Genomic DNA, 14,340 nt, shown 5'->3' on the forward strand with positions numbered 1-14,340 from the left:
GGATTGCAGGAGGAGTCTGAGGGAGATCTGGTGACTGATCTCCTCAGTGAGGCTCAGACCAACACCTCAGTGGAAGGGGTAGCAATGTCCCAGCAGCAATCTCCTACCCAAGTTCGAGAAATCCAAGCAGTGTTACAGGAGTTTGGGGACATGTTCACTAGGAAACCAGGGTGCAGCCACCTGGTGCAGCACCAGGTGGATACAGGACCCCAAAGGCCTATTAGGCAGGCCCCTTATGGGGTGCCTGAGAGAGTCAAACAGACTCTGAGGGAGGAGATACAGGAGATGTTGGAACTAGGGGTGATTCAAGAGTCCAACAGTCCCTGGGCCTCCCCAGTGGTGCTGGTGCCAAAGAAGGATGGCAGCACCGAGTTCTGTGTGGACCACAGGAAATTAAATTATCACACAGAGTCAGATACTTGCCCTATGCCTAGGACAGATGAGGCCCTAGAGTAGCTGGGTGGGGCTAAGTATCTTACAACCATTGATCTTACCAAGGGTTACTCGCAGGTGCCCTTGACTCCCAGTGCTAAAGAGAAGTCAGCCTTTGTGACTCCTTTTTGCTTGTATGAGTTCACAAAGATAACTTTTGGGATGAAAAATGCCCCAGCGAATTTCCAGAGGCTGGTAGATCATATCCTAGCATGAGCAGGAGGGTTCACCCTTGCTTATTTAGATGATATTGCCATCTACAGCCATTCCTGGCAATAGCACCTTCAGCATGGCAGGGAGGTGCTGGGCAGAATACAGAGGGCAGAGTTGACCATTAAGCCCAGCAAATGTCAGGTGGGTATGGCAGAGGTCTCCTACCTGGGACATAGAGTGGGGAGTGGTAAGATCAGGCCAGAACCTGCCAAAGTAGAAGCCATTCAGGGCATGGCCTGCACCTGTTACCAAAAAGCAGGTGAGGGCATTCTTAGGGACAGCAGGGTACTACAGAAAGTTTGTCCCCAGTTATAGTATCATAGCTGCTCCCCTCACAGACCTGACATGGTTAAATAGAGCCAGCCAGCAAAATGCCAAGTTGCTAAGATGGAGCCAAGGGTTGCAAGCATATATGTCAGTGCAGCACCGCAGTGGGATTAGAAATGCCAACGCAGATGGGCTCTCAACATAGGGAATGGGGTAAGGTATACTCAGACCTAACCCTCTCAAGCAGCATTTCTCAAGGCTCACTTGACAAACTAGATTGAGTTCCCCGGGGGGGGAGATGTGTGAAGATAAGTGAAGGCTGCCTGCCTAGCCAGATAGAATTTTGTAGATTATTATTTCATTTGTAAATAGTAATATAAGCCACAGGCTTGTTCTGATAAATGGGAAAACATGGTGTTAAATGTGGAACTGCAAAAATGTAACAGTGCACTCTGCTGTAACACAGCTGACAAGTGAATTCTTTGATGTCAAAACTCGGAGCCGATATGTCTGGATGAAGGAATTCTGCCTATTGTTATGAGACCAGAGTTAATGGCTAGAATTTGCATGTATAATCGCTGCAAGATCAAAGGGGCTATTAACCTCTGAGAGTCTGTAAGCCTGGGAACCAAAAAGAAATGATGCAATCTGAAATGAATCAGTGGTACTGTGTTATCAATTTAAGGACAGGAAGAATGAGAGCATTAGAACATTTGTCTTGAGAACATCCAACATCACCAGCACTGCCTGTGTCTGTATATAAGTAGGATCTTAGACTTTAGTGTTTCTCTTAGAAATAGCTAGGAATTAGGAAGATTGCACTGCGGTGGTGGTGCTGCGGTAGCGTTGTCGCCTCACAGTAAGACATTGTCCTGTTCGATTCTCAGCTAAAGCGTCTTCTGTGTGCAGACATGCGTGAATGGGCATACCTTCATTGAAGGTTGTGCGTCAGAGCTGGCAACTCGGCACGTAAAAATCTACTGTCAATCATTAGCAGACCGGAGTTCAGCTGTGGCGACCCCTAACCGTGAAAAGCCGAAAGATACAACAGACTGTTTTTCTGTGATGTCAGAACATTTTTACTGTATTATTTTAAACATTTATCTGTGATCGCTGAACTCTTGGCTAGCACTGTGTAGTAAAAAGTCTCGTCTTGTATTTTTTTTATTTATTATTAAATATTTTTAAACCTTTCAACTGTGGCTGTTTTGTATAGAGGTAATATAAGCTCTAAGAGTACATTGCATGTATATAGTGATATTGTACCAAGTCGCTCCAAATAAGCTTTGCTGTTCAGTCACACTTACCATTTGTATAACAATATTGCACAGTAATAATTGGACACCCTTTAATAAGGGTCTTTGAGTAGCTGATAAATATTAGTGAGTGGCGGCAGCTGGTACTACCATATAGTTTGGGCAGAAAGGGGGCACAGCTGGAGAATCTGTGCCAGCCATCCCCTGGAGTGTCTGCGTGGTTGTATACAACTCTTATCTCAAAGTGTGTGCACTCTTATCTCGAAGTGTGTGCATGTGTCAGCTACTTGGGCAGGGACACAAAGCATTGGTTGGACAGAGAAGGTGCTGGAGGTTTTAGCTTGCCCACATCTGGACCCTATAACTGTGCCAGTGGGGAGTCTTATTGGGGACCTGGAGAGAAAGGGAGAAACCAGCCCAAGACTGACTGTGATCTCTGTGTGCTCTTAAGGGAAATTGTACTTTACTGTGTGTGTACTTATTACCCTTTCCCTATATGGACGCCCCTCACGGGTGTTAGTGGTGAGGATTGAGGCTCCTAGATTTCTGGGCCAATGCATGGACGTCACAGTGGTAACTGGCTGACATTGGCTTACCATTCTTGGAGGACACAGAAAGTCCAGTCCACTGCAATGCAGGCATCTATGGGAGTAGGGGGTTCTATGGCATCTGGGGTAAGGATCGAGGATCTACACATGGCATTTGTAAGCCATATTTCAGGGGTAGCCTTCATGGGCCATGTGGGGAATGTGCATGACAAAAGAGGAAAGCATTGCAGCCCCTGTCATCTTAGCATGTACATTAACTGCCAGGGGCTGGGGGAGGCATATATAAGGAAAATCTCTGATGGGCACCCGGATGATACACGCTTCTGATAGGGTCTGGTCTCACTGGGGGAAAACGGGCAATCAATTGCAGTATAGCTAATGCTAGCAGAGGCCAGAGCTTCAAAGGGTAACCTCCACAATTCCATAATGTAATGAAACACAAAAAAACATGACTGGTAAACAATCCAAGCAGAAAATGTGTCTCTCCATATGCCAACCCAAAAATTACACATCTTGGCAAATGTTTTTATTCCTGGAGCATCCATATCTTTTAGAGTATCCCACAAAGTCTATAAAGGTAGATGGAGAAAAGTACAGCCACTGCACATTTAATCCAGACAACCTCTGATTCCGCCAAAAATGATGAAAGAATATTCCTGAAAAGACTAACAGTGATACTTCTGAAATGTATTCAGGACTGCAGCTAAAAAGTTATTTGCTCCATTCACATTACTGCATTGAATTACAATCTGTAATTATTTTGCAAATCACTTTTCAGTAGCCAACAACTGTGTGATGAATAGAATGTATACACTAAGTATGTTTCCAAAAATATACGGATAATAAAAGTACATCATCCTACTGCCACTTATATCACCTTTTAGAGTATTGCTGTACAACAGAAACAAAATAAACAGTACAATACTGCTGCAAGCAGCTGTTTTAAGTATAGCATTTATAAAAGATTTGACCAGTTACTGACCCCTCCATCATTCCTTGCTTTCACTCGGAAATAGTACGTTGTTCCTGGAAGAAGGCTACTGACAGTGCACTCCAGGTCAGAGCCCAGGTATACCTCGGAAGCAGTTTTATCCACTTCATTCATTTCCAGGCTGTACTCTGTCACTTCACAGTTAAATTCTGAGGGGCATTCTGAAAGTGTATAAAGTACTGCACATTAGTAATAATTCAGAACAAATACTATTAAAGGAACCTTACTCCAGAATACTGATGTGAATTGTACTTCTAACAACTTTTAAGCAATGACTTCCCTGTCCTGTTTTATTTCCTGTTCTAGCATTAAGATGGCTCCTTTACTTCACAGAACAGTTACATTATGTGCATCACGTGTCACATACTCACATCTTTTCAGCACAACAGCAGCACATTTTCAGCCTAACTTACCTCCAAACAGAATGTATGCAGCATTACATGAAAGACTATGTGATTGGTAAAGGTGCTTGAAGGCATCCCTGACCTTCATAATTTCTGAAGTACTTGAGCACCTTTTCAAGACACATAGCAGAATTACATTGATGATTTATGAATTGCTTTCTGAATAAGCGTGGTGCTTCAGAAATTGTAAAGACAATAACTTGAACTACATAACTTCCACTGACCTTGTCAAACTTTGTTACAACATTAATGTAAGCTACATTCCCAATCCATTCTTTATTTGGCACATATCCACAGTGTATAGCTACTAAAGCCTACCTGTATGTCAGAATGGGTAATAAATCAATAGACTGCATGCATTTACTTACACTCAGACAACTTCCTTTATTTAGTGATATTACTACATTTTACTGTTAACTATGCACACACATACACCCACAGATAATTTATTCAGAATAAATCAATGAACTTCTATTATGATTCTCTGTGGAGTCAGGACTACTGGATATATGTTCAATAATATATATCTACAATGAATTTTTGTTTTGAAGAATAAAAAAAATAATGAGCTACTCCACGTCTGTAATAGTTGAAAGGTAACCTACATTAAACTGCTCATTCCTATGTGCCCCACAGAGCACTCCATTTGAATTTTGCTAGCAGTCCAGCTACAGTAGTGGTTTTATCTATTAGATGACACAAGGTGCTCCTAATTACTTCATGCAGTCTCTGTAAGCAAACATTAATAGTTTTGTCTGTAACAGCCAGTGTGCCCAGCAGTAAAAAGTAGACAAAAAAAAAAAAATTAATGAATATTTTCCGTTTTGTTGCTCTTTCCTCTGTGCAGGTACATGATCCCTTAGTTAGATCAGTGCAAAGAAGAAGCGAAGCAAAACAAAACAGCATACATAGCATGTTGACAATGAGCTCAGTACCTCTTACAAATGAAATACACAGGGCAGATTGGGGGCATTTTAATTACGACACAGACGGATGGATGCTTTTCTACAGTACATTATTATACTAATCTAAGCTAACACCTCCTTTGCACTGTGTTTTTGTTGTTGCATACATTGCTATTATGCTGCTCAGCATCCCAAAGACCACATAATGTATGAACTACATTTATTTATGAGGCTGAACTGTACAGTCTCATAAATAAATGCATCTTTAGCAGTGTGTATGTCCATGCAGTTACAGATGACCTAGTGACTGGGCTAATGCTGACATTTGTAATATTTTGCAAGTTAATGCACAGCTACTGTCAAAACATGTATGGAGACTGTGGCTCCTGGTCGTACACTGTAATTGCAACTCTTCTTCTACGGCATGCATACGGTAGCACTTAAATTGAAAATCAACACAGTATAATCATTGAAAAAACACCAAACCTGCAGGCACTTGGAGGATAAAACATTTATGCAGCATCTTCATTTCATGTAAGTGCTAGCTGTTCTGTTGTTTTTTAAAGTACAATTAAATGTATAATTATATTACATACTTGTATTTGCCGACGATAAGTCAACGGTTTACCTGAAGAAAAACAGAAGTTCTTATACTGGTGTAAAAACTACTGTGCTTTTTGAAGTGTTTTTAACTATTATCATTCCGTGCTAACCCACTACGCGTTCCTATGGGCAGACTTTGCTAATGTACATTGCTGGAGCCACCACTCTACCTGATCACAACAGAAAAGGGAAAACATCATCTTCATAAGATACCGATATATCTGAAATGGAGGGCTTCTCTTCCAGTGCTGTGTGCTTCAGTAATTACTGCAGCAGTTCCACATCCATAATACACTGTGTAATCTACAGCTCTGAATCATCTGGTGAGCATTTTCCTGAAGCATTTCATATATATATATATATATATATATACAGTCTGAGCAACAAAGTGACGAAGAGCCACTCTCTCTTCAACTTTGGAAAGGGGGATGTATCTTAGGTATAGCAGTTCTTCTCACACACTATACAGGCTCAGGATGTTTCTTTAGTTCTTTATTTTATTCCCATAACAAAAAGTATACTGACAAAATGTAATACTGGCAAAACTAAGTCAGAAGCATCATAACTGAATAAAAAGGAACCAATACTGGATTCCTGAGGGACACCTAATGTTAAATACAATTCTTAACTTACATGATGTACATGACTTCCCCCATTTCAGTCTAGGGAATCATACAATTCCTAACCTATACAATTCCCTGAGCTTAGACTTGTGAGAACTATTCCAAACTTTCTACTGAAATAAAACAGGAAGCCACAAAAACTGAAACTTCTAAGCAGCAGGTGAAAGTCGAGAATGAGAAAGTTAACAATAAGAAAGGCTTTACTACTGTGGCAACAGAAGAAGAAACAGAACCTAGTCAGAGTTTTAATCCTATTTCTCCTATTTCTCCCAATGTAAAATGGAAAACTCAAACAAAAACGTCTAAGCAACATGTGTCTGTAAGCCGGAAAAGAAGTAAAACTGACAATAAATACAATTTGCAGAGTAAAACCAATGTATATGGAGAGAAGAAAGTGAGAGAGTGCAGCTAATTTACACTGAAACAGAGAGACAGCATCCCAATAAATGAAAGAAAATGAGAGATTACTTCATACTGAGGGACAAAATATCCTTAAACAGAGCCATAGTAGTAACCCTGCTGGGTCAAAGTACAGGAAAAAAGTATAGGAATCCTAAACAAAAGAAATGGGATTACATGCATCAGGTTTATAAATAAAAATAAATAAATAAGAGTAATAGCATCGGACTCTAGAGAGTGCTCTTACGAGCTGTCATTGTTAGAAGAAGAGTCAGACAGAGAAGCACCTGCGCCAGCACTGTCATTGTTAGAAGAGTCAGACAGAGACACACCTGTGCCAGTACTGTCACTGTTAGAAGAGTCAGACAGAGAAGCACCTGCGCCAGCACTGTCATTGTTAGAAGAGTCAGACAGAGACGTGCCTGTGCCAGAACTGTCACTGTTAGAAGAGACAGACAGAGATGCACCTGTGCCAGCACTGTCACTGTTAGAAGAATCAGACAGAGACACACCTGTGCCAGCACTGTCATTGTTAGAAGAGTCAGACAGAGACGCACCTGTGCCAGCACTGTCATTGTTAGAAGTCAGACAGAGATGCTCCTGTGCCAGCACTGTCATTGTTAGAAGAGTCAGACAGAGACGCGCCTGTGCCAGAACTGTCACTGTTAGAAGAGTCAGACAGAGACGCACCTGTGCCAGCACTGTCATTGTTAGAAGAGTCAGACAGAGATGCTCCTGTGCCAGCACTGTCATTGTTAGGAGTCAGACAGAGATGCACCTGTGCCACCACTGTCATTGTTAGAAGAGTCAGACAGAGATGCATCTGTGCCAGCACTGTCATCGTTAGAAGAGTCAGACAGAGACACACCTGTGCCAGCACTGTCATTGTTAGAAGAGTCAGACAGACACACCTGTGCCAGAACTGTCATTGTTAGAAGAGTCAGACAGAGAAGCACCTGCGCCAGCACTGTCATTGTTAGAAGAAGAGTCAGACAGAGATACTCCTGTGCCACCACTGTCACTGTTAGAAGAGTCAGACTGAGATGCACCTGTGCCAGAACTGTCATTGTTAGAAGAAGAGTCAGACAGAGATGCACCTGTGCCACCACTGTCACTGTTAGAAGAGTCAGACAGAGATGCATCTGTGCCAGCACTGTCATTGTTACAAGAGTCAGACAGAGATGCATCTGTGCCAGCATTGTCATTGTTAGAAGAGTCAGACAGAGATGCTCCTGTGCTACCACTGTCACTGTTAGAAGAGTCAGACAGAGATGCACTTGTGCCAGCACTGTCATTGTTAGAAGAAGAGTCAGACAGAGAAGCACCTGCACCAGCACTGTCATTGTTAGAAGAAGAGTCAGACAGAGATGCACCTGTGCCACCACTGTCACTGTTAGAAGAGTCAGAGATGCATCTGTGCCAGCACTGTCATTGTTAGAAGAGTCAGACAGAGATGCTCCTGTGCTACCACTGTCACTGTTAGAAGAGTCAGACAGAGATGCACTTGTGCCAGCACTATCATTGTTACAAGAGTCAGACAGAGACGCACCTGTGCCAACACTGTCATTGTTAGAAGAAGAGTCAGACAGAGATGCTCCTGTGCCACCACTGTCACTGTTAGAAGAGTCAGACAGAGATGCTCCTGTGCCAGCACTGCCATTGTTAGAAGAGTCAGAGACGCACCTGTGCCAGCACTGTCATTGTTAGAAGAGTCAGACAGAGATTCTCCTGTGCCGACACTGTCATTGTTAGAAGGAGAGTCAGACAGAGATGCTCCTGTGCCACCACTGTCACTGTTAGAAGAGTCAGACAGAGATGCTCCTGTGCCAGCACTGTCATTGTTAGAAGATGAGTCAGACAGAGACGCACCTGTGCCACCACTGTCACTGTTAGAAGAGTCAGACAGAGATGCACCTGTGCCAGCACTGTCATTGTTAGAAGAGTCAGACAGAGATTCTCCTGTGCCAGCACGGTAAGGAGAGGAAGCAGTGCCTTCATGACAGGCTGATAGTGAGCAAATTCCAGAGCTGGCTGACCTTCAGTAAGCTGGACAAACTTTAAAAAGCACAGTATGAAAGCAACAATTTCAGCGGAGTAAGGGGAAAACACAGCTAGAGTTGTAAGAGGAGACCCAGACTTTGAATTAGAATTCCAAAATGATTTATTGTACGGAGTAAGTAAACACAGGAAGGAGACTGTACATCATCTGCCAGTGCCTAAACCGTTTAGAATGCTAGTAATGAAAGTAGCTCATAGCCATATACTAAATGAGCATCTAAGAATGGACAAGACTACAGCAAGGGTCTTAAGGCTTTACTGGCCAGGTATAATTACAAAAAAAGAATTTCTATGATGGGTGACCCAAATGGCAGAAGACAAACCCTCATCCAGGCTTTAAACCCCTTTGATTCTCATGCCTGTTCCTGACATCCCATCTGAAAGAATGTCCTGGATATTGCTGGCCTGCTAATAAAATCTGTAATTGGTTTCAATACATTATGGTTACTTTGCATTATGCCACTAAGTATCCTGAGGCTGTTCCCTATTGCTGAAGTTGATATTATTTTCCAGTATAGGAAAACATAAGGAAATGATGACTAAACAGAAGACTCCAATAACATCAGGACGATGCACTGATTTGTCAATGCTTTAAGGGCAAGCAGTTAAACTCCCCCTGACTATCATCCCAAAACAGATGGACTGGTGGAACATTTTAAATTAATCTTGACATCCCTGCTGAGAAAAGTAATTGAAGAATTTGGCAACAACTGGGACCAGTTAACTTCCCATCTTTTGTTTGTCATTGGAGAAACCTTCAACAAAATTTAATCCTTTTGAATTACTATATGGTAAACTGTCTGATATTGCTAGAGAAATTTGAGAAGAAGAGAAAACCCATTTAAAACTGTCATATAACACTACTTCAACAAACAGAATAGGCTGGAAGTAGTAATTTCAATTATAAGAGAACAGATGGAAAGAGCCTAGGCCAAACAACAAAGAAGATATAATAGGAATGTAAGAACCAGGGAATTCAAAGGTGGAGAGCAAGTATTAGTTTTGGTCTCTGCACAGAAAATACATTTTTGGCTAAGTGTCAGGGTCATTTTGAACTAGCAGAAAAAATAAATAATGTAAATTACAGGGTTAAATAGAATACTAAGGGGAAAAAAAACACAAACCAAATATATCATATCAACCTAGTCCAACCATGGAAAGAAACACAGTCTTCAGTGGTTAGGTTAAGCAGGGGACACTAACGAGCCTGGCAAAAAATGAACTCTAGTCTTGCCATTCATGTGGACTACACACACTATACCACAGAAAAAAATAAATAAAAGAGTTTCTCTTAAGAAATACAGAAGCGTTTTCAGAGCTAACTGGCAAAACAGACATGATTCAACTCTATGCTATGACTAGTCCAAGAGAAAACCTTACAGAATATCAGAACCAATTGTTGACATAACATATACACTCACATAAAGACATGCACAGCACGCAAACACACAAACAAATACACAGACATCTACAATGAGACTTATGGTGTGGACATGTCAGTAAAAGTTTCCTAACTCTGTTCCTGTTAATGCATACCCTGCCATTATCAGAGAAAGATGAAAGACCAATCCAAACTGTTAAGGGTAGAACAGCACTCTTTTAGGATCAGACCTTCCTCTCTCTAACTGATTCTCAAGGGGTTCCTGATGAAACAGCAATGATATCCTACAAGTTGAGACATGACATAGCAAAACAAAGCAATTAGATCAGTCAGGAGTTTAAAGGCAACTGTAAACTCTTCTAACAAATTTACATAAGTAGCAACACAGTATTGAAATGCTAAGCTTTTAAATGTTTGTTATTTATAATAGTTTATATATTAAGATAACTTAAATGAAGTATCAAAGATTTCTGTGACATTTAGAGAAAAGTCAGAAAATATTTTTTCTTGTAAAGTACCAACATATTACCCTTTTCAAGCTCCCCACAGGACATGCAGAAAGAGAGACAAGTTACAACCCTATCAACTAGGTGCATTGATACTGTTCATAAAAAGGTATTTTATGCTTGTTTGTGACATCCTTATGGAGGGGGTGCATATATGGTACAAGTAGATCCATTGTAAGAGATTCCGACTGATTTTGAATCAGTCCTTACATTGTTAGAGTGCATGAGTATTTTGTAGTCCATAAAGGAAATGTAACCATTTATGGCAACAATAATATACAGCTGAATTTACTTTAACATACGTTTACTATGTGGTTTTGCATTAAAAACATTAAGAAAAGGAAATAAGAAGTACATTGTGTTCAAATGCACACATCTTTGTCTCAGGAATTCAAGGCACATAGGAATCAGGCTATCATAGCAGGTGAAACATGTAAAGCCATCTCACGCTTAAGTTTCCAGAAATTGCAGAGGCAGAGAGAGGATACTAGATATTTTCAGTTGCTTTTCAAATGACATTTCTCAAGAAAACAGCATTCAGAAGTACAGTTAAATACCATAAGGCATGCCAATTTATGTCTGCTGTCTTGGAAAATAAACTATAATTGAAATTCATTTGATTAAGAAAGCAAAACAGAAAAAAAGACCTCATTACAGAAACCACAGCCTGTGCATAACGGAATTCTCATTACTAAAATAAGTTACATCCATCAACTGATATTACATTTAACTTGTCCTATTATACAAAACAAATGAGGAGTGAGACCACTGTATTTTTCCTAGGATCATTTCTGTTCTTTTTTAGTGTCTGTGCTTTGCTGAAAAGGACATTGTTTGATGTGTCATGATTATTAGAAACTTACCTGTCATACTAAGGTGTGTAGTAGACATCATTAAACATGAGCCATTCCTTTATGTATTATGATTGTACACCTGCTGCAGAATATGTCATGTCTCAACTTGTAGGATATCATTGCTGTTTCATCAGGTACCCCTTAGGAATCAGCTAGTAAGAGGAAGGTCTGATTCTAAAAGAGTGCTGTTCCACCCTTAACAGTTTGGATTGGTCTTTCATCTTTCTCTGATAATGGCAGGGTATGCATTAACAGGAACAGAGTTAGGAAACTTTTACTGACATGTCAAAATGACATGCTTCAAAGCATGTCCAGAGGTCAGCTTCAGGTGTACTCTCCAGTTCATCTGGTGGAATTGGGCATCCTGAGGGAATGTCACAACTGCCTCAAGTATACAGACAACCCTCTCCTCTTACCTCTAGACACAAACACTTGTGAGAGATGCAAATACACAGCCAGACTGGAGGCTAAGCGCTCTCAACCCATGACTGCAACAGACAGTCAAGAGGATAAGGGACACACTTGCATCACACCACCTGTCACACATGAATCTACAAAACAAGCATCAGCAAAACATACGCATAAATACACAAAAACATATTCAGAGGCACTAGGTACCAATCTGAAAAAGAAACACTGCCCTCCAAAGCAGGCAAGCAAGCAACCTGCACCCCCAAACACAAGCCAGAAAACACATAATTCACCTCAGCAGTGTGCCTCACAACAGCCCTTAAGGCAAAACACCATACCTAACATGCTAGTAATAGGAGACTCTATAGTAAGGCACACGGATGTTCCACTTACCAGGCTGAACAAAGAGAAGGTTACTGTCAGCTGCCTGTCGGGTGCTTGGATCCGCCACATAACACAGGCACTTAGGTCACTCCAGAACAAGTACAAGTATGACGCTGTCATTGTACATGTTGGTGTGAATGATCTAAGACGTACCTCCCTGGACTACATGAAAAGAGACATTGAGGAGCTCTCTGATCATGTAGCCCAAGCTGGTATGACCCTGACCTTGAGTAGCATACTACCTTCACCTAGAATGATACCACAATACAAAGACAAAATGATCAATTTCAACAATTGGCTAAGCTTCTGGTGTCATTCTAAGGGGATCCAGTGTCTGTCTGCCTGGGATGACATGATAGACAAGCCTTGCTGTTTTGCCAGAGATGGGTTGCACCTGTCACCCCTAGGTTTTCGAATACTGGCCAAGGCTCTTGCCATCCCCATAGTGCCTTTTTTAGGCAAGGCTCAAAGGGCAAACCAACCACCATAACCAGCACAGGTAACCAAAAACTAAGGGTAATGCTACTCAACGCCAGAAGTCTCAACCTCAAAATGCACACACTCGAGGCTCTCCTCAGCATGGAGAAAATCGATGTTTGTGCAGTGACGGAAACTTGGTTCAAGGCTCAAGAGAGCACCCCAGCACTGCCAGGTTACAATTCATATCATACCTTCCGGCCTCAGTTACCGGATCGCAGTACAAAGGGCGGAGGTGTATCCATATTCATTAAGGATACCCATATCTCCAGGTTAGTAGCACAGCATGATGCCCCAGAGAACCATCCATGCACAACTATCAGCAGGCAAAACCACATTTCAAGTCGTAGCCGGTTATAGATCGCCCACCATGTCCCAAGATGCTCACTCTGCATTCCTTGAGACATTGGAAAATATAAAGGTCCTACTCAACACCATAATCTTGGGTGATTTCAACTACCCTGGTATAGACTGGGCAAACTACCAATGTTCCAACTCCTATGCTCAGCGATTCATAGAATTTATAAATTCAAATGCCCTTGAACAACTAGTATGTTCCCCCACTAGAGGGGACAACATATTGGATTTAATCATCACAAATATGGGCGCCCATTGTACCACACCCGTTATCACTCCCTCCTTGGTCAGATCAGACCACAAACTGATAACCCTGGATATCCTCACCCCTCCCCCTCCCCCAGTCAAAGAAACCATAGTCAAAAACCTTTCCAAAGCAAACTTCAAACTACTTGCATCCGAAGTGGAAAGCTTCACTATTCCCTTGCAGAAGGATAATGATATCCAGGATGTACACCAAGGCACTCTATATGCATCTTCAGGATTGCATGGACCGTACTATCCCAAATAAAACCAAGACTCCTTCCTCAGGCAAGAAGAAACCAGTCTGGTGGACCCCGGCCATAAGCAAACTTTACAATAAAAGGAGGAGACTTATACAAAAAAGGCCAAATCTCAAGTAGAAAAATCATCCCTGATCAGCATTAGTAAGAAATTGAGGGCCCTCATCAAGTCAACTAAAGCTAATTTTGAAAAGAAAGTTGCCAAGGATGCCAAGGATAACCATAAGGCCTTCTATGGCTACATCAAAAACCTAAATAGCAATGCTCAGGTCTGTTCTGAGCTTGTACAAACTGGAACAAAATACACTGACCCTTCTGACATTGCCAACATCTTGGCTGACAGGTTCAGTGCAAATCCCCCCCCCCCTCACCACCTACAGGGCCTATTACCATTCCAGGGGATTGTATAAGTCCAATTATTACTGATACGTTGGTTAACAAGGCTCTATCTAAAGCTAAAACCACTGCCTCCATGGGACCAGATGGTATCCCAGGCTGAGTCATACACAAGCTCCAAAAAGAATTAACCCCACATCTTAATACTCTGTTCAGTCTCAGCCTCTCCACAGGATATGTGCCCTTAGAATGGCGCATGGCAACGGTGGTCCCGCTACACAAGGGTGGGGCCACAACTGACCCTGGGAACTACCGACCAATAAGCCTGACCAGTCTGATCTGTAAGGCTATGGAGTGAATCATTATGGAACTCATAAATGGAGAGATTGGGAACCTCCAGTCGCTGGACCCCACACAGTTTGGCTTCGTCAA

General features: G+C 41.8%; 1 protein-coding gene across 1 annotated transcript in view; it reads right to left on the minus strand.

Moving 5' to 3' along the window:
- FNDC3B (fibronectin type III domain containing 3B) overlaps positions 1 to 14,340 on the minus strand; it is a 2,611,550-nt gene that overhangs the window by 594,303 nt on the left and 2,002,907 nt on the right. The window contains exon 21 of the mRNA XM_044070236.1: positions 3,699 to 3,868. Within this exon, the coding sequence (XP_043926171.1) occupies positions 3,699 to 3,868 (170 nt within the window). The remainder of the gene's footprint in view (positions 1 to 3,698; positions 3,869 to 14,340) is intronic.

The sequence above is a fragment of the Protopterus annectens genome, chromosome 4.part1 (assembly GCF_019279795.1).
Source record: "Protopterus annectens isolate FY-2018-M chromosome 4.part1, PAN1.0, whole genome shotgun sequence".
Lineage (NCBI taxonomy): Eukaryota > Metazoa > Chordata > Ceratodontiformes > Protopteridae > Protopterus > Protopterus annectens.